General features: G+C 43.7%; 1 protein-coding gene across 1 annotated transcript in view; it reads right to left on the reverse strand.

Moving 5' to 3' along the window:
- Positions 1-20,423, reverse strand: part of LOC118358630 (microtubule-associated serine/threonine-protein kinase 2) — a 168,284-nt gene that overhangs the window by 66,388 nt on the left and 81,473 nt on the right. The window contains 1 exon segment of the mRNA XM_052480137.1: positions 16,192-16,283. Within this exon segment, the coding sequence (XP_052336097.1) occupies positions 16,192-16,283 (92 nt within the window).

Consider the following 20,423-nt stretch of genomic DNA (forward strand, 5'->3'; position numbering starts at 1 on the left):
GCAAAACTTGTGCCAGTCAGTAGCTGTCACGTTGTTTAAATTATTGGAGACAGGTGCAGGAATTTGTAAAAGGGGGGGTTTAATCCTCCGCCAAAAATATACAATATGCCATGAAAAGGCATGGGGACGAAGCCCAAAACAAACACGTATACAAAAACACAGGGATGTAACCCAAACAAAAGAGCGAGGTAAAATACACAGGATTCACAATACACTACATGGGGCGAGACCCATAATAACAAATGCTCAACAATACACGGGACGAGACCCGTAATAACGAGTACACAACACACGCAGCACGAAAGCCGAAACAAAAAGCACATCTACTCACAAGATCAATGGACATGGGAACAATAACCGACAAGACAATGGTGAACAGAGGACACATATATACAATTACTAATCAGGGGAATTGGAATCAGGTGTGCGTAATGAGACAGTTCATGAACGCCTAGAGGCCGGTGACATAGACCTCCGGAACTGGTGCACGGAATGAGCAGCAGTACCGGGGGAATCGGTGACAGTAGCTACGCTACTCAGGCCAGAGTGCTTAAAAGGACTAAAAGGAATAGGCCAAACATTCCCAGTCTGCAACTGGGTATTGTGAAGTAGTCTAGGACAATTGACCAAGACGGGAGGGAAGAACAGTTCCCTCTCACCACGTGTGATACACCCCTGATGTATCCATTCTAAGAACACTCCAGAACAAAAGAAGCCTACAACTAAGAAGGACATTGTGACTTCTGCTGGACATCCAGAGACTTATATCGAACTACTCCCCGTAGATGGGAACTACTCCCTGTAGATGGGAACTACTCCCCGTAGATGGGAACTACTCCCTGTAGATGGGAACTACTCCCCATAGATGGGAACTACTCCCTGTAGATGGGAACTACTCCCCATAGATGGGAACTACTCCCCATAGATGGGAACTACTCCCCGTAGATGGGAACTACTCCCCGTAGATGGGAACTACTCCCTGTAGATGGGAACTACTCCCCATAGATGGGAACTACTCCCCATAGATGGGAACTACTCCCCGTAGATGGGAACTACTCCCCATAGATGGGAACTACTCCCCGTAGATGGGAACTACTCCCCGTAGATGGGAACTACTCCCCGTAGATGGGAACTACTCCCCGTAGATGGGAACTACTCCCCGTAGATGGGAACTACTCCCCATAGATGGGAACTACTCCCCATAGATGGGAACTACTCCCCGTAGATGGGAACTACTCCCCATAGATGGGAACTACTCCCCATAGATGGGAACTACTCCCCGTAGATGGGAACTACTCCCCGTAGATGGGAACTACTCCCCATAGATGGGAACTACTCCCCGTAGATGGGAACTACTCCCCATAGATGGGAACTACTCCCCATAGATGGGAACTACTCCCCGTAGATGGGAACTACTCCCCGTAGATGGGAACTACTCCCCATAGATGGGAACTACTCCCCATAGATGGGAACTACTCCCCATAGATGGGAACTACTCCCCGTAGATGGGAACTACTCCCCGTAGATGGGAACTACTCCCCATAGATGGGAACTACTCCCGTAGATGGGAACTACTCCCCGTAGATGGGAACTACTCCCCATAGATGGGAACTACTCCCCGTAGATGGGAACTACTCCCCATAGATGGGAACTACTCCCGTAGGTGGGAACTACTCCCCGTGGTGGGAACTACTCCCCATAGATGGGAACTACTCCCCGTGGTGGGAACTACTCCCCATAGATGGGAACTACTCCCGTAGATGGGAACTACTCTCCGTAGATGGGAACTACTCCCCATAGATGGGAACTACTCCCCGTAGATGGGAACTACTCCTGTAGATGGGAACTACTCTCCGTAGATGGGAATTACTCCCCGTAGATGGTAACTACTCCTGTAGATGGGAACTACTCCCCGTAGATGGTAACTACTCCCTGTAGATGGGAACTACTCCCCGTAGATGGGAACTACTCTCCGTAGATGGTAACTACTCCCTGTAGATGGGAACTACTCCCTGTAGATGGGAACTACTCCCCGTAGATGGTAACTACTCCCTGTAGATGGGAACTACTCTCCGTAGATGGGAATTACTCCCCGTAGATGGGAACTACTCCCGTAGATGGATAACTACTCCCCATAGATGGGAACTACTCCCCATAGATGGGAACTACTCCCCATAGATGGGAACTACTCCCCTATAGATGGGAACTACTCCCCATAGATGGGAACTACTCCCCATAGATGGTAACTACTCCCCGTAGATGGGAACTACTCCCCATAGATGGGAACTACTCCCCGTAGATGGGAACTACTCCCGTAGATGGGAACTACTCTCCGTAGATGGGAATTACTCCCCGTAGATGGTAACTACTCCCCGTAGATGGGAACTACTCCCCATAGATGGGAACTACTCCCCCATAGATGGGAACTACTCCCCATAGATGGGAACTACACCCCGTGGTGGGAACTACTCCCCGTAGATGGGAACTACTACCCGTAGATGGGAACTACTCCCCGTAGATGGGAACTACTCCCCATAGATGGGAACTACTCCCCATAGATGGGAACTACTCCCCGTAGATGGTAACTACTCCCCATAGATGGGAACTACTCCCCATAGATGGGAACTACTCCCCGTAGATGGGAACTACTCCCCATAGATGGGAACTACTCCCCATAGATGGGAACTACTCCCCGTAGATGGGAAACTACTCCCCATAGATGGGAACTACTCCCCGTAGATGGTAACTACTCCCCATAGATGGGAACTACTCCCCATAGATGGGAACTACTCCCCGTAGATGGGAACTACTCCCCGTAGATGGGAACTACTCCCCGTGGTGGGAACTACTCCCCGTGGTGGGAACTACTCCCCGTAGATGGGAACTACTCCCCGTAGATGGGAACTACTCCCCGTAGATGGGAACTACTCCCCATAGATGGGAACTACTCCCCGTAGATGGGAACTACTCCCCGTAGATGGGAACTACTCCCCGTAGATGGGAACTACTCCCCGTAGATGGGAACTACTCCCCATAGATGGGAACTACTCCCCGTAGATGGGAACTACTCCCCATAGATGGGAACTACTCCCCATAGATGGGAACTACTCCCCGTAGATGGGAACTACTCCCCGTGGTGGGAACTACTCCCCGTAGATGGGAACTACTCCCCATAGATGGGAACTACTCCCCGTAGATGGGAACTACTCCCCGTGGTGGGAACTACTCCCCGTAGATGGGAACTACTCCCCGTGGTGGGAACTACTCCCCGTAGATGGGAACTACTCCCCATAGATGGGAACTACTCCCCGTAGATGGGAACTACTCCCCGTGGTGGGAACTACTCCCCGTAGATGGGAACTACTCCCCGTAGATGGGAACTACTCCCCGTAGATGGGAACTACTCCCCGTAGATGGGAACTACTCCCCATAGATGGGAACTACTCCCCATAGATGGGAACTACTCCCCGTAGATGGGAACTACTCCCTGTAGATGGGAACTACTCCCCGTAGATGGGAACTACTCCCCATAGATGGGAACTACTCCCCATAGATGGGAACTACTCCCCGTAGATGGGAACTACTCCCCGTAGATGGGAACTACTCCCCGTAGATGTGAACTACTCCCCATAGATGGGAACTACTCCCCCATAGTAGATGGGAACTACTCCCCGTAGATGGGAACTACTCCCCGTAGATGGGAACTACTCCCCGTAGATGGGAACTACTCCCGTAGATGGGAACTACTCCCTCCCCGTAGATGGGAACTACTCCCCGTAGATGGGAACTACTCCCGTAGATGGGAACTACTCCCCGTAGATGGGAACTACTCCCCATAGATGGGAACTACTCCCCGTGGTGGGAACTACTCCCCGTGGTGGGAACTACTCCCGTGGTGGGAACTACTCCCCGTAGATGGGAACTACTCCCCGTAGATGGGAACTACTCCCCATAGATGGGAACTACTCCCCATAGATGGGAACTACTACCCGTAGATGGGAACTACTCCCCGTAGATGGGAACTACTTCCTGTAGATGGGAACTAGGGTGCTAAATATTCATATTTACGGTGAGCGTAGTTTCCAAATGAATGTATGATAAGTCCACTCGTTTTGTCTCTCCCGCTCTTGATCTTTCCCTACCCCTTTCCATTGTGTAACAAGCTGTCATATCAGGTTTTTTTATTTAATTTTTTTATTTCACCTTTATTTAACCAGGTAGGCTAGTTGAGAACAACATTTACATTTTACATTTAAGTCATTTAGCAGACGCTCTTATCCAGAGCGACTTACAAATTGAGCGACTTACAAAACAAGTTCTCATTTGCAACTGCGACCTGGCCAAGATAAAGCATAGCAGTGTGAACAGACAACACAGAGTTACACATGGAGTAAACAATTAACAAGTCAATAACACAGTAGAAAAAAAGGGGCAGTCTATATACAATGTGTGCAAAAGGCATGAGGAGGTAGGCGAATAATTACAATATTGCAGATTAACACTGGAGTGATAAATGATCAGATGGTCATGTACAGGTAGAGATATTGGTGTGCAAAAGAGCATAAAAATAAATAAAAACAGTATAAAAACAGTATGGGAATGAGGTAGGTGAAAATGGGTGGGCTATTTACCAATAGACTATGTACAGCTGCAGTGATCGGTTAGCTGCTCAGCTGATGTTTGAAGTTGGTGAGTGAGATAAAATTCTCCAACTTCAGCGATTTTTGCAGTTCGTTCCAGTCACAGGCAGCAGAGTACTGGAACGAAAGGTGGCCAAATGAGGTGTTGGCTTTAGGGATGATCAGTGAGATACACCTGCTGGAGCGCGTGCTACGGATGGGTGTAGCCATCGTGACCAGTGAACTGAGATAAGGCGGAGCTTTACCTAGCATGGACTTGTAGATGACCTGGAGCCAGTGGGTCTGGCGACGAATATGTAGCGAGGGCCAGCCAACTAGAGCATACAAGTCGCAGTGGTGGGTGGTATAAGGTGCTTTAGTGACAAAACGGATGGCACTGTGATAGACTGCATCCAGTTTGCTGAGTAGAGTGTTGGAAGCCATTTTGTAGATGACATCGCCGAAGTCGAGGATCGGTAGGATAGTCAGTTTTACTAGGGTAAGCTTGGCGGCGTGAGTGAAGGAGGCTTTGTTGCGGAATAGAAAGCCGACTCTTGATTTGATTTTCGATTGGAGATGTTTGATATGAGTCTGGAAGGAGAGTTTGCAGTCTAGCCAGACACCTAGGTACTTATAGATGTCCACATATTCAAGGTCGGAACCATCCAGGGTGGTGATGCTAGTCGGGCTAGGGACCTGTCATATGCATTATTTTAGTAATCAATAACTTATAGCGTGTGTGTTTATGTATTTCTATGTGATTATTTAGTTAGTTAGTAAATAATTAATTAAGACAATTTGTGTATTGCTGATTCATCACTTGTGTTAGGGTTCGTGCAGATGTACAAGGTCAACGACATTCAGAATGAGACTGATATGAAGAAATTATTGATTGATGACTGGTATGATGCTATATTCTTGAGTTCATTCGGGAAACGGCAACTCATTAAATAAACTTAAATAATAGTTAAATAATATTTACATGATTCATTTAATCAAGTAATAATTAAACGTAGTAGGTAATTATTCGATAAATAAATAATGATAGTCACGTTGTCACACTTTAATGATGAAGACAGCACCTCTGCAGACCTGAACATTGCATTCTCTCAAGATGCAGAAAGAATTCAATCCTATTTCTCCACTCCTGTTCCCAAGTCCAAATTTTGCATACTTTTGGTATATAATTTTACTGCAACAAATGTTTCATTCTACAGGAGTTATTATTAAGGCTATATGTGAGAGGTTATAGACCTACAGTCAGTGTCCAGATTTCAGGTTTGATTTAACCCATCTAAACAGTAGGCTACAGTTCCCTTGACATGTCAAAGGCCTATGGTGTCTGTCAAATTTGGATAGCGCCTCACAATCATCACACATAACAAGGCCGGCACTGCTATCATCCTCTTTTACTACTTGACCAAATCTTTTCCAAACATGACTTTTCTGGCCCTCCCGTCTCTTTATTTTTCAACTCTTCTTTCGCAGCGTTTCTCTTATTGAGTTCAACTTAGACAATGTCCTTTTTACCTCCGCGGATTGACGTGAACTTTTTCTGCCAGTTCCCAAAAGCAATATTTGGTGCATACAGTTATGCCCTGAAGTTTAGGCTTATGCACTTATACCAGATAGCCTAAAATAAGGAATGAAAAACCTCAACGTAGCCTATATAAATTGCACAACGATTATACATTCGTAGATTTTTTAAAGTATTGTTTCTCTTTATTCAACCCATCCGCCCTTCAGCCACACAATATTGAATTAATCTCAACCTATCCGCTCCGCTGATACAACCACAGGGGCTGCGGGTTATGAGTCAACCGGAGCATCACTAACACACATCCCTCCATCTCAGTGGCATTCAAACTTTTTCAGCGTGGACCCCATTTTATCCCAGCAGAGAGAGAGAGAGAGAGAGAGAGAGAGAGAGAGAGAGAGAGAGAGAGAGAGAGAGAGAGAGAGAGAGAGAGAGATTTTATCCCAGCAGAGAGAGAGAGAGAGAGAGAGAGAGAGAGAGAGAGAGAGAGAGAGAGAGAGAGAGAGAGAAATAAATTGAGTTGAGAGAGAGAGAGGAGAGATACAGCAAGAGGGAAAGGAGATGTCAAGGAGAGGGAGGAGATAAATAATGTGGTTATGAGAGAGAGCGAGGGAGAGAGAGAGAGAGAGAGAGAGAGAGAGAGAGAGAGAGAGTCTATTTAATCCAAGTCATTTATATATTAAAAAAGTCCTCCATTTCATTAGTATTAAGTAATTAGGTAAGAAACGTCTAAAGCAGAGAGATGATTCAACTCTTAACTCTATATGCTGCTAGAGCTGAGGGAGAATCAGATGGAGTTAACACTGACTGACTGACTAAATGACTGACTGACTAAATGATTGACTACATGACTGACTGACTATCAGCAATAGGAACTAACCGAGGGAGTGCAGAAGAGAAGCACAATCCAGTAGGTCGGTGTGTAGACAGACAGAAGTGAACATAAACAGTTTTTTTTTGGGGGGGGGGGGTGATTGACAGGGCTGCAACTCTCATTGGAAGTGAGTGGCTCTCTTAGATATGGGTTACCATGGGGAAATCAGACAGCGAGCAGTTGAAAATCCCACTCTGCAGTAGAGGAGTGTGCTAATTCATCTCTATGAGTCAGAAGCCCTCTCCCCCACACAGAGTTGTAAGGTATCAGAACGCTCAGTTGCTTTAAAACTCTGCTGGTCTCACCAACAGCAGGAGCACAACTATGTCTTTATAGCCGTCAGGAGACAAATGATTTCACAGCAGCAGCACAATGTAACACCATAAAGCCACCTTTGAAGCCTTAAGCTATTAAAAAATGGTCTCTGGCCGCATTTGGCTAATTGCAGTATCTTACTAATATCTCTCAAATGCGAAGTTACTTGTATAAGTGAGGTATAACTGAACTTGGGGAGCAGATGCAAACTTGTTGATCATTATCTTAATGGTGTTGTAGTTAGTTAGCGGTTCATGTTTTCCCAGATTGCAGTGGCACACGGCTGGGTTGGCAGAGAGGACGCCAGATGGGGCACAGACAGGGTGGTACTAGGTCTGTTGCCACAGTAACACAACAGCATCTTTCTGGGCAGAGACAGTCAGTCGGCTGAAGGGCAGAGATAAAAGAGAGAGAGACAGAGATAACGGTGTTGTTTATGAATGCTGCCCATGACATGCCAGTGCCCAGAAGCCACAAATCCAGCAGTAGGAAGAGGAGCTCTCTCGCCCAAAGGAATACAAAAGGAAAAGCTGAAATGTCTTGAGTCAATAAGTATTCAAACCCTTTGTTATGGCAAGCCTAAATAAGTTCAGGAGTAAAAATGTGCTCTATTATTTGTCACATGCGCCGATTACAACTGTAGACTTTAGCGCAAAATGCTTACTTATAAGCCCTTAACCAACAATGCAGTTAAGAAAAATAAGTGTTAAGAAAGTATTTACTAAAATAAACTGTAGTAAAATATATATATATATATATATATATATATATATATATATATATATATATATATATATATATATGAAAAAATATTTTAAGAGCAACAATAAAATAACAGTAGAGAGGCTATATACAGCCGGTCCCGGTACAGAGTCAAGTTCCTATGAAGTTAAAAGTTATATTAAATAAACAAATAAGAGTCCATGCAAATAGTCCAGGTGGCTATTTGATTAATTGTTCAGTAGTCTTATGGCTTGGAGGTAGAAGCTGTGAAGGAGCTTTTTGATCATAGACTTGGCACTCCGGTACCATTTGCTGTGCGGTAGCAGAGAGAACAATCTATGACTTGGGTGAGTGGAGTCTTTGACAATTTTTTGGGCCTTCCTCTGACACCGCCCAGTATATAGGTCCTGGATGGCAGGAAGCTTGGCCCAAGTGATGTACCAGACTATACACACTACCCTCTGTAGCACCTTACGGTCGGATGCCGAGCAGTTAACATAACAGTCGGTGATGCAACCTGTCAGGATGCTCTCGATGGTGCAGCTGTATAACTTTTTGAGGATCTGAGGACCCGTGCCAAATCTTTTCAGTCTCCTGAGGGGAAAAAGCTTTGTCGTGCCATCTTCACAACTGTCTTGGTGTGTGTGTACCATTATAGTTTCCTGATGATGTGGACACCAAGGAACTTGAAACTCTCAACCTGCTCCACTACAGCCCCGTTGATGTGAATGGGGGTGTTTTCGGCCCTCATTTTCCTGTAGTCCACAATCGTTTTCTTTGTCTTGCTCACGTAGAGGGAGAGGATGTTGTCCTGGCACCACACTGTCAGGTCTCTGACCTCCTCCCTATAGGCTGTCTCATCGTTGTCGGTGATCAGGCCTACCACTGTTGTGTCGTCAGCAAACTTAACGATGGTGTTGGATTCGTGCTTGGCCACGCAGTCGTGGGTGAACAGGGAGTACAGGAGGGGACAAAGCATGCACCATAGAGGGGCCCCCGTGTTGAGGATCAGCGTGGCAGATGTTGTTGCCTACCCTCACCACCTGAGGGTGTTGTCAGGAAGTCCAGGATCCAGTTGCAGAGGGAGGTGTTTAGTCCCAGGGTCCTTAGTTTAGGGATGAGCTTTGTGGGCACTATGGTATTGAATGCTGAGCTGTAGTGAATGAACAGCATACTCACATAGGTGTTCCTTTTGTCCAGGTGGGAAAGGGCAGTGTGGAGAGCGATTGAGGTTGCATCATCTGTGGGTCTGTTTGGGCGGTATACTGGTGTTGATATGAGCCATGACCAACCTTCCAGAGCACTTATTGGCTACTGACACGAGTGCTACGGGCCAGTAGTCATTTAGGCAGGTTACATTCACTTTCTTGGGCACAGGGACTATGGTGATCTGCTTGAAACATGTAGGTATTACAGACTTGGTCAGGGAGAGGTTGCCAGTTGGTCCGCACATGCTCTGGGTACATGTCTTAGTAATCCGTCTGGCCCCGCGGCCTTGTGATCAAGACCATTAAACAGGTCAACATTCACATTGGCTATGGAAAGCATGATCAAACAGTAGTCCAGAACAGCTGGTGCTCTCATGCATGCTGCAGTGTTGCTTGCCTCGAAGCAAGCATAAAAGGCATTTAGCTCATCTGGTAGGCTCGCGTGACTGGGCAGCTCGCAGCTGGGTTTCCCTTTGTAGTCCATAATAGTTTGCAAGCCCTGCCCAGTCACAATACAACTCCACATCAATTCACAATGCAGAATAATGGTCTTTTTACACATGACCGCTAGGGCCGGGCAGTGAAGTGACATCTACCGCAGTCATGTACCCTTGAAAGCGCCTCGGCAACGGCATTTTTGTTTGTCTGTAACGGTACACTACAGCTTTTCAAACGCCGACATGAAACCTTCTCTGGAGATAGTTTCGAAGCGCCACTGAATGGGCATTTTACTTTACTTCTGTATAGGAATGCCCCATCTGAGCCGGGATTAACGTCCATCAGTAGGTGGGCAGAACTGTCAATCAAATAATCTTGAGCTGCCTGCACGCAGCCTGCCTGTATGCTGCTTGCGCGGAGACCACTCTCTCCTAAAAAAAAAAAAACGTTAAAGTTTGTTTGTCGTGATTTACCATGACATTCAGTAGAAAGAAAACTTCTGCTAGGAATCGACTCCTAAAATTCAATATTTTTGGAACAGAGACCGATTAGTTGCCATACTTCCACGAACACAAACGCTCACATCTTTCATAGCGAGCTAACGAGGGACTGCGAGAGAGAGGAGGGACATAGAATAGGCAGGTCGGCCACCAGGCAGAAGGAGTCAGAACCCTGCACTAGGTCTATCTATCCACAATCAAAAACTGTATTTCGCAATGGAATGTTGTATTTCGCAACTTCAGCAAAGCAGGGCCTATCATCAATGAATAGGCTAGGATATTCTACATGCACCAGATTGAAGACTGAACACACTCACATTATTAGCAGGCCAGCCAGCTGCACTTTGATTTTAATTCAGTGTAAAAAAAAAAAGAAAAAAGAACATTGTTTATCCATTAGGGATTTTTCTTAGCATTAAAGGATCCCGATTTCGTTTCAATGTTTTAACGTTAAAACGTTCACAACCCTAGCGCACGCGCACACACATGTACACAATCCCCAGCGACAAGGAGCTACAGTATGTAACGCGTTGACTCTGACTAAACAACCAGTGAACACTATTTACTGAATGTGTATGAGTGTTCTCTGTATGTGTGACCTGCTGGGTGGATCCATGCTGTGTTGGCACTTTTCCATGTCATGGAACGGTTGTCTCCACATGCAGTGGTTCCGGTTCTATCCACACAGACACACACTCTAATGTCACAGGAACAGCAGAGCCACTAGGCCCTGACTGTGCAGAGCTCAGTGTGTATTCTCAGCTCCTAATTGGGTCGTATGCAAAAAAATAATAATTTGTACCTTTATTTAACTAGTTAAGAACAAATTCTTATTTTCAATGACAGCCTAGGAACAGTGGGTTAACTGCCTGTTCAGGGGCAGAACGACAGATTTGTAACTTGTCAGCTCAGGGGTTTGAACTTGCAACCTTCCGGTTACTAGTCCAACGCTCTAACCAGTAGGCTACCCTGCCACCCCAGATAAATCATTGTATGTACAGTGTTTTGTAGGCTAAACAGCCGGTAACAGACTCATTGAAAGGTGTCCATCCACTCTACCCAGAGTGCGTGGAAACACGCTTTGCTGATTAAATTTCACTTCCTTATGTTAATAAAATACATTTTACCAAGACAAATATGATTATAATTGTTCTGAATCATTCAACGAGGTCATTCCCTAACATATTAATAGCAATATATATTTTTTTTAAAGTCGGATTTCGCAACATCCGATAATAAGAACTGAGCTCTGTTGACATAGCGGTGCAGGTTTCTCGTAACTTTTTTACATTTTGTCGTCATCGTCTTCAATTTTCAATTTTCAATTTTACATTTTCAATTTTACATTTTACATTTGACATTTTGTGGCCGTCGTCTTCAAAGTTGTTTCCGCGAGTGGCAAAAAGCTAAATTAGCATGACACGAGCTGAATTAAATGTTAAAGGCTTTGAAAATAAAAAAAGCATGGCATCAGTGCGCCATTGACATTTCACAGAGATACGCTTGTTTTTGTGAGACATTTTTGAAAAAGAAGAGGAATTTCAAATGAATATGACAAGTGTATACTACCGTATGTCTCTAAATCGATGTCCATCTTACCTCTCTCTATATTATTTGATGTCCTGTGTATTCGAGAAGAAAGATGACGAGTTCAACGGGAAAGTGAGCCTGTCAGGTAGCTAGTACAGAATCCAGCCTAGTTGACGCAATGTCATTTTATTGATTTAACTTAGTCACCTTAATTCTTAATCCTACAAAGGTGAAAACTCCATTAACGTTTGAACGGATAATGATTGAGACATATAAGGTTTGAACCATTGGTTTTCTCAGAGGATTATCTACACAATTAACATATGATCAAAGTATGCATTTTTGATTGGACACCCTACTCAATGTCAGCCGGCTACTTTTTCCACTTCAAGAATTAACTAGGCTTCTTTTCATTTAAACGTTTCAATTTGCTAGTCAGAAAAGTCTGTATAGCCTTTCTCCCACTAGAACGAACAATATGCATCTTCTAGTGATCCATTGATAAGACAGGCGCCTGTCAGTCACAAAGCAAGCAATGACAGCGAAACACTGCTGTCTGTCCCGCCTCTCGGTACCTGTGTTATTTTGTGTGCTTTGGTTGGCTGCAGTCAAATTTATTTTCACGGAGGAGGGAAGACCATGATGCTTCTTCATTGTCTCCTGTGAGTGAATTGACACGTCCCATGTAATGTAAGTGGTAACGATGAGTTGAAAGCCACTTAATTATTGTTTTGTGGCACATTCATTTGTTTTCTTTTGCATGTTTCATAGGCCTATAGCCAGCCACGGAGACAGGGCGCATTGGCTATTTACTGTTTTTTTGATTGACGACCGAACAGCTTAGTTTATAAAAGATGTCGACCTGAATTAATAAAGTTCAATATACTGTATATCCCTTTGGTATTCATAAATCATACAACATAGTTAAATTTCCATGGTATCGCATCTAGACAAGTAATCTTGTTAGTATTTTCCTAGGATTCTAAGCCCATGTTGAGACTTGCCAGTGTACCCTAACGTAAACTCACTCACTTTTGTACATCGCCTTGGTCCGTACAATTGCCCATATTTTAGCACCCCGTAATACTTCCAGATCAACTGTAATGTCAATATCATTGTAAAGCACCATTTCTCACCTTTCCAACAGAATCAATTACATGACCTAAACGCTGCCCGTTTCTGCATAATTCAAGAAGGCAATGAGCCCCGTCGGGTCTTATTAAAAATGGCGGGTGGGGAAGCGAAACTAATGCGTGATAGTGAGAAGGAGAGATGTTGTGTGGGAAAATGGCATTTTTTCACTCAATCTGTCCAACTTATCATCTTATCGCCTCTAAAATATAAATAAAACACTATAAAGAGTTTATATAATGTGTCATTACATATCTATTTGAAGGTTTGTGTCGAATTTGAATCGGGTTTTTAGGGCGGTGCTAAAGTGATCTTAGAAGTAAACAGCGGCTTTGAGAATGATGATCGCATGCAATGATGACGCAAAACAATTACTAGGTATCCCCCCTTACCCCCGTCACTGTCCATTTCTTGTTTTTAAAGGATGAGAGAAGTGCTACACCTGGTGGAGAGAGATTGTAAGACAGAAATAGTTGCTTTATGCTGTACGTTACGACATGACACGTCACGATGTAACGGAGGGTCAGTTTGTTTAAACTTTTCTCCAATACTATAGAGCTATTACCATGTCGATCAATGTTTGAATAGAAACGTAGTTCACACCCCCGATTTTGAAGTCAACACAGTCGCTAGAGTCCCATTACTTTTCTTGGTAGCCTCGTTTGAATGTTGCGGTTGAGTTTACCTTACCTAGTGATCGGTTGATCACGAACAACCTGATTTTTTTTAGGTGAACGGAACCAAACGTTAGACTTCAAGTGCAGCTTTTGACATTAGGCTTTTGACATTATCGATCACAGTCTGCTGATGGAAAAGCGTATGTGTTAAGACTGTTTTCAATTTGACTAACGACATGCCACTGGCATTGAGTAAAGCCAGCGTGGATGACTCAATATTATACACGTCAGCTACTACAGCGAGTGAAATCCCTGCAACACTTAACTTAAGACCTGCAGTTCATTTCAGAATGGGTGGCAAGGAATAGGTTAGTCCTAAATATTTCAAACTAAAAGCATTGTATGTGAGACAAATCATTCACTAAACCCTAAACCTCACGTAAATACTGTAAGAAATAATGTGGAAATCTAGCAAGTTGTGGTGACCACTGCCATGGTCAAAACATGTTGATACATTAGCTAAGATGGGGAGAAGTCTGTCCATAATAAAGCACTGCTCTACCTTCTTAACAACACTATCAACAAGGCAGGTCCTACATGCTCTAGTTTTGCAGCACCTGGACTACTGTCACGCCTTGACCATAGAGAGCCCTCAGGGTTCTCTAGGGTGTTTTAGGTCAGGGTGTGACTGGGGGGGTTTTACATTTCTAGGTTGGTGTGTGTGTATGATTTGATGGAAGTGTCAACAATGGAGTAGTCGACTGTTTTCTGTGTAGCACAGCCCCTATTTAACACCTGCCTCATTCTTCAATCATAGCTGTAGGTCTATTCATGGGTGCCTGACATTGTATAAAAGTGGGGGTGCACAATCTGGCGGGGAGGGGGGGGGGGGTCAAAGAGAAGACTAGAATATTTATTCTGACTAGATTACTAATCTACAACCTTCCCAAAAAGTCCCACCCACAGTGATTGATTGGCAGGTCTGAAACCCTAACTCTATGATTTACACACATCCTGCCCCATCCCCTGACAATCCCACTCACAGGGATTGATTGACATGCCAAACTGTTAAAGGTTTAAATTACAGAAGGACACATTGGCTTCCTTACCCTATGTGTCCACAGCAGCTGAGCCAATATAATTCATAATTTGAAAAAAATATTTTTTGTGGCAATTCATATCAGTAAAACTTTAAATATGACTTTAATCTCAAGAGAAGACAGGTTTAATGTTTAAAAAAGGTAATCTTACTTAGTAAATAGTCCTGCTCATATAGGCCTAGACCTAGACAATATCCAAAACAACTAACAATACACTGAATTCATACATTTTCATTCATTTTTATTGTAAAGTCATCTTTCTACTCAATACCACAACTAATTTGACCTGTCTGGGAGGTAAGGTAGCAGGTAATGGACCCTATCAGATATTTATATAGTTGGTGATGTATATAAACTAATTACAACTTTAAATTTTTTTTTGTTAGATTACAATTGTACAATTCATGCTCCCCGCATAAAGACCACTAAGACTGCCGGAAAGGCCCGAACGTAAGATCTTAATTTTGATGACTCACACGGTGAGACATCTGTAGCCTACTGGACAATGGTAAACTGGTGCGCACCAAGTTCTAAATCCCATTTTAGTTTGGAAAACAGCTGTGATGATTTTTATACAAATATTCAGAACATATTGACACAATTACAATCTTCATAGTATAAAAATGTAATTGAATCAATTACACGTGTTTTTTTTGCTTTTTACAAAGTGGAATACATTTTTTACACTTTTTTACAAAGTGTTTAATTTGCATAGCCATAGAGACATACTCACATTTGCATAGCAAGGGCTGCTACAGTACACCCTGCTACCACACAAAGCTTGGCCATCTTGATGAATACTAATGCAATTGCTAGCTAGCTCCATGCTACTAACCCACGAGTTTATCATATTTTTTACCCACAAGACAATGAAGAGTGAACATGGATTTTTATTTCCTCACTGTGGGACGTGTTGTGGGATTGTTTTCGGAAGTAAGAGCTGATTCGGAGAAAACCTAAAATTCAACTTTTAGAGCAATATTACAGTATAATAAAACGGTATTTTAAGAGTTTGTAACTTGTGAATGTTTTCTTGGAGTGCTCTTGCTAGCAGATACCCATAGACTTCCGTCATTGCACTAACGCCAGTTAGCATTGACAAAACTACCCCTAACTTCCTTCACAATGGACATAAAAATGGTATCCACGAGTTAATCTGACTCTATGGAAGCAGATAAAAGTCCTGAAGTATCCCTTTAACGTTTTCAATCATTTAGTTGTGTATTTTGGATGGAATCAAGTCATCAGAATGTGCCAGAGGCCACTAAAATAGAGCTTGTTCTGCAATTTATTTCCTGGAACTCCCTGGCTGGCTACTTTTGCTATTTGGCTAGCTACTCTATGTACTTACGGAAAACACTGATGTGATGCTGTATTTCTGGTGGACCACATGCAGACTTTTCTGCTGAAAACCCCCAGAGAGAAACAGCATGCTGTTTGTTTATGTTATAATGAACTGCTCCATATAAAAGCTCCATATTTGATGAGGGTTGGTGTGTTGTGTGTGTGTGTGTGTGTGTGTGTGTGTGTGTGTGTGTGTGTGTGTGTGTGTGTGTGTGTGTGTGTGTGTGTGTGTGTGTGTGTGTGTGTGTGTCTTACCTGGGTGTCCATGTAGTGGTGAGTGTGGTCTGGGTAGTGTAGGAGAGGTGCTGGATGTCACAATCAGGCTCTTCCTATTGCTGGTCCGACAGCTGGGGAGAAAGGAGACACACACACTTAGAGAAGAGCCACAAACTTAAAAACGCAACAACACACACACACACACACACACACACACACACACACACACACACACACACCGAGGCAGTACATGCAATTGAACTGGGAGATTTCCAGTTGAACACTTATTCCCATAATGTGTTCTATCAACACGCCATTCACTCTTCCAGTGTCCGCAGATCAACGAAAAAGTCGCTTTATTAAGACTCTCCACATCAAGCACATTAGGGGTTACAGTAGACCTAGTTAAAGGAACAGTGTAGCAGCTCCACACACACACACACACACACACACACACACACACACACACACACACACACACACACACACACACACACACACACACACACACACACACACACACACACACACACACACACACACACACACACACACACACACACACATTCCAGCTGTCCCCAGAGTCTCTGTGTTTTTGTCCCTCCTCTCTCTCTGTCCCCACTCTCAGTAACGGCTCCACTCAGTCTGAGCAGCTTTTCATCTCTCTCCCTCTCTCTCTAAAGACCCAATCATCACAGCTGGAAGCCTGTACAGTACTCAATGACCACTGATCAGAACTGAACACTACATTGGATTTGTGTGAGGTGACTGACTGAGGAGGGTGAGTGTGTGTGTGTGTGTGTGTGTGTGTGTGTGTGTGTGTGTGTGTGTGTGTGTGTGTGTGTGTGTGTGTGTGTGTGTGTGTGTGTGTGTGTGTGTGTGTGTGTGTGTGTGTGTGTGAGAGAGAGAGAGAGAGAGAGAGAGAGAGAGAGAAAGAAAGGACAGTGTGTGTGTGTGTGTCTGTCCATCTGTCCGTCTGTCCGTCCGTGAGGACAGTGTGCCAGTGTGTGTGTGTCCGTTACTGTTGATCTCTAGTTTTATGAGTATAATAATCCATTAACTGTTCGCAGTAAGAATCCCAACATAAAAACACCTGCTAAGCTCAATGACGTCTTTGCACTACTACTATAGCTGCTAGCCTAGTACTGCTGCAATGCTAATGTTCAGTACACAAGCATACAAAACAGGTATATACACACACACACACAGCAAACTGACAGTGCCATCAGTCAGCTCTGCTTAATGTTTGTATCTCACAGCAGGTGGTCTACAGCAGGGAGCCTGCATAGGAGTGGAGAGAAGAGGAGAAGAGAGGACAGAAGAGGACAGAAGAGGAGAGAGGAGAAGGGGAGAGAAGATAGTTTCACGTTTGAAGAGGAGAGGAGAAGAGAGGTGATGAAAGAGGAGACGGTGGTTCGAACTAGAGGTCAACCGATTAATCGGAATGTCCGGTTAATTAGGGTCGATTTCAAGTTTTTATAACAATCGGAAATCATTTTGGACATCGATTTGGGCAAAAAAAATATATATATATATTTTTAAAATTTAATCTTTATTTAACTAGGCAAGTCAGTTAAGAACACATTCTTATTTTCAATGACGGCCTAGGAACGGTGGGTTAACTAACTGCATCGTTCAGGGGCAGAACGACAGATTTTTACCTTGTCAGCTCGGGGGATTCAATCTTGCAACCTTACAGTTAACTAGTCTAACGCTCTAACCACCTGATTACATTGCACTCCACGAGGAGACTGCCTGTTACGCGAATGCAGTAAGCCAAGGTAATTTGCAAGCTAGCATTAAACTTATCTTATAAAAAACAATCAATCAATCATAATCACTAGTTAACTACACATGGTTGATGATATGACTAGTTTATCTAGCGTGTCCTGCGTTGCAAATCGATGCAGTGCGTATCATTGCTCCAATGTGTACCAAACCATAAACATCAATGCCTTTCTTAAAATCAATACACAGAAGTATATATTTTTTAACCTGCATATTTAGCTAAAAGAAATCCAGGTTAGCAGGCAATATTAACCAGTTGAAATTGTGTCACTTCTCTTGCGTTCATTGCACGCAGAGTCAGTGCAACAGTTTGGGCCGCCTAGTTTGCCAGAATTTTACGTAATTATGACATAACATTGAAGGTTGTGCAATGTAACAGGAATATTTAGACTAATGGATGCCACCCGTTAGATAAAATATGGAATGGTTCCGTATTTCACTGAAAGAATAAACGTCTTGTTTTCAAGATGATAGTTTCCGGATTCGGCCATATTAATGACCTAAGGCTTGTATTTCTGTGTGTTATCGTGTTATAGCTAAGTCTATGATTTGATAGAGCAGTCTAACTGAGTGGTGGTAGGCAGCAGCAGGCTCGTAAGCATTCATTCAAACAGCACTTTTGTGCGTTTGCCAGCAGATGTTTATGACTTCAAGCCTATCAACTCCCGAGATTAGGCTGGTGTACCCGATGTGAAATGGCTAGCTAGTTAGTGGGGTGCGTGCCAAGTCGTCCTGGTCCCTTTTCAGAAAAACAGCCCCAAAGCATGATGTTTCCACCCCCATGCTTCACAGTAGGTATGGTGTTCTTTGGATGCAACTCAGCATTCTTTGTCCTCCAAACACAACGAGTTGAGTTTTACCAAAAAGTTACATTTTGGTTTCATCTGACCATATGACATTCTCCCAATCTTCTTCTGGATCATCCAAATGCTCTCTAGCAAACTTCAGACGGGCCTGGACATGTACTGGCTTAAGCAGGGGGACACGTCTGGCACTGCAGGATTTGAGTCCCTGGCGGCGTAGTTTGTTACTGATGGTAGGCTTTGTTACTTTGGTCCCAGCTCTCTGCAGGTCATTCACTAGGTCCCCCTGTGTGGTTCTGGGATTTTTGCTCACCGTTCTTGTGATCATTTTGACCCCACGGGGTGAGAACTTGCCTGATTACACCTATCTATACATACTTTACATTATTTGCGAGATCAGACATGATATCACTACAATCCGAGTGTTCTTTTTTGGAAGTTTCTTTCATTTCAGCGATTCAAATTTGTAAATATTTCAACAGTATCAAAAGATAACTTTTTTTCAATGTCACAAATCTTCCTTCTCTTTCTTGTGATGTAAGTGTCGAGACGATGCTCTGAATCCCAGGCAAAGCGTGAGCGGTCTTAGAGACGCAATGGAAAAACAAAGTATTCCGTTGATCCCATTTCAGCCATTACCGGATTGTGTTTGATAGGTCATTACAAACATTTCCGTGGTCACAATGTTGACGGGGGGAAAAAAGCCAGGCGAGAGCATTGAAGAGTCGCAGGAGTACAATGAAAGCAATCAATCCAGAGACATTTAAGTGACAAGTGGATTTTGCACCCCTCAAACTCAGGAAATAGAAAAAGACAGATCCTTAGGTGGGCAGGGCACTTTGCTACTCAAAGAGTGTGACGGGAGGATGGCGAGAACAGAGGGGTAGTAGAGAGACTAGAGAAACACTTCACCGCATGCACACATATTTAACAACATCCTGTCTAGGTGGAGAGAAAAACAGGACCAAATCAAATCCACAACAAGGCCTTGGCACATTAACATAGCTGTGGTAAGAGAGCAGCTGTGTGGAGGGAGGCAGGCAGGGGCGTGAAATGAAAGTTGCTCTGTAATTACAATCATCCAGATTTCCCAACATTTCTAAAAACATGTTTTCACTTTGTCATTATGGGGTATTGTGTGTTGATGGGTGACAGAGAAAAAAATCAGACTGTAAAACAACAACATTTGGAATAACTCAAGGGGTATACATACTTCCTGAAGGCACTACAGAATTAAACATAATGATTATGGCTCTAGATTGCAGGAAAAAGCTGTTTCAGGTTTTTGAAAAATTCTAAATTATCCAACTTCCAAACGGGGGACCTAGCACCCCATGGACCCCCCAGCCATCATCACGCACTTTGTGCCCCCTCAGATTTTTGGGGTTCATGACCCCAACATGACATGGCAGCCTTGAACACATACATCAGAGATATTTGTGAAGTGTGTGTGTGTGTGTTTGTTTGTTTTTATTATCCTTGTGGGGACCAGAAATCCTCACTAGGACAGTAAAACGAGGAAAATTCGGACAAATGGGGACATTTTGCCAGTCCCCAGAAGGAAAGAGACTATTTTAGGGAAAGGGGTTAGGTTTAGGAGTTTAAGATTTAAGTTAGGTTAGGAAAATAGGATTGTGTGAGTGTGTGTGCTCAAAGTCTACTTCAAAGCGTTATACACTA

The sequence above is a fragment of the Oncorhynchus keta genome, chromosome 26 (genome assembly GCF_023373465.1).
Source record: "Oncorhynchus keta strain PuntledgeMale-10-30-2019 chromosome 26, Oket_V2, whole genome shotgun sequence".
NCBI classification, from domain to species: Eukaryota; Metazoa; Chordata; class Actinopteri; order Salmoniformes; family Salmonidae; genus Oncorhynchus; species Oncorhynchus keta.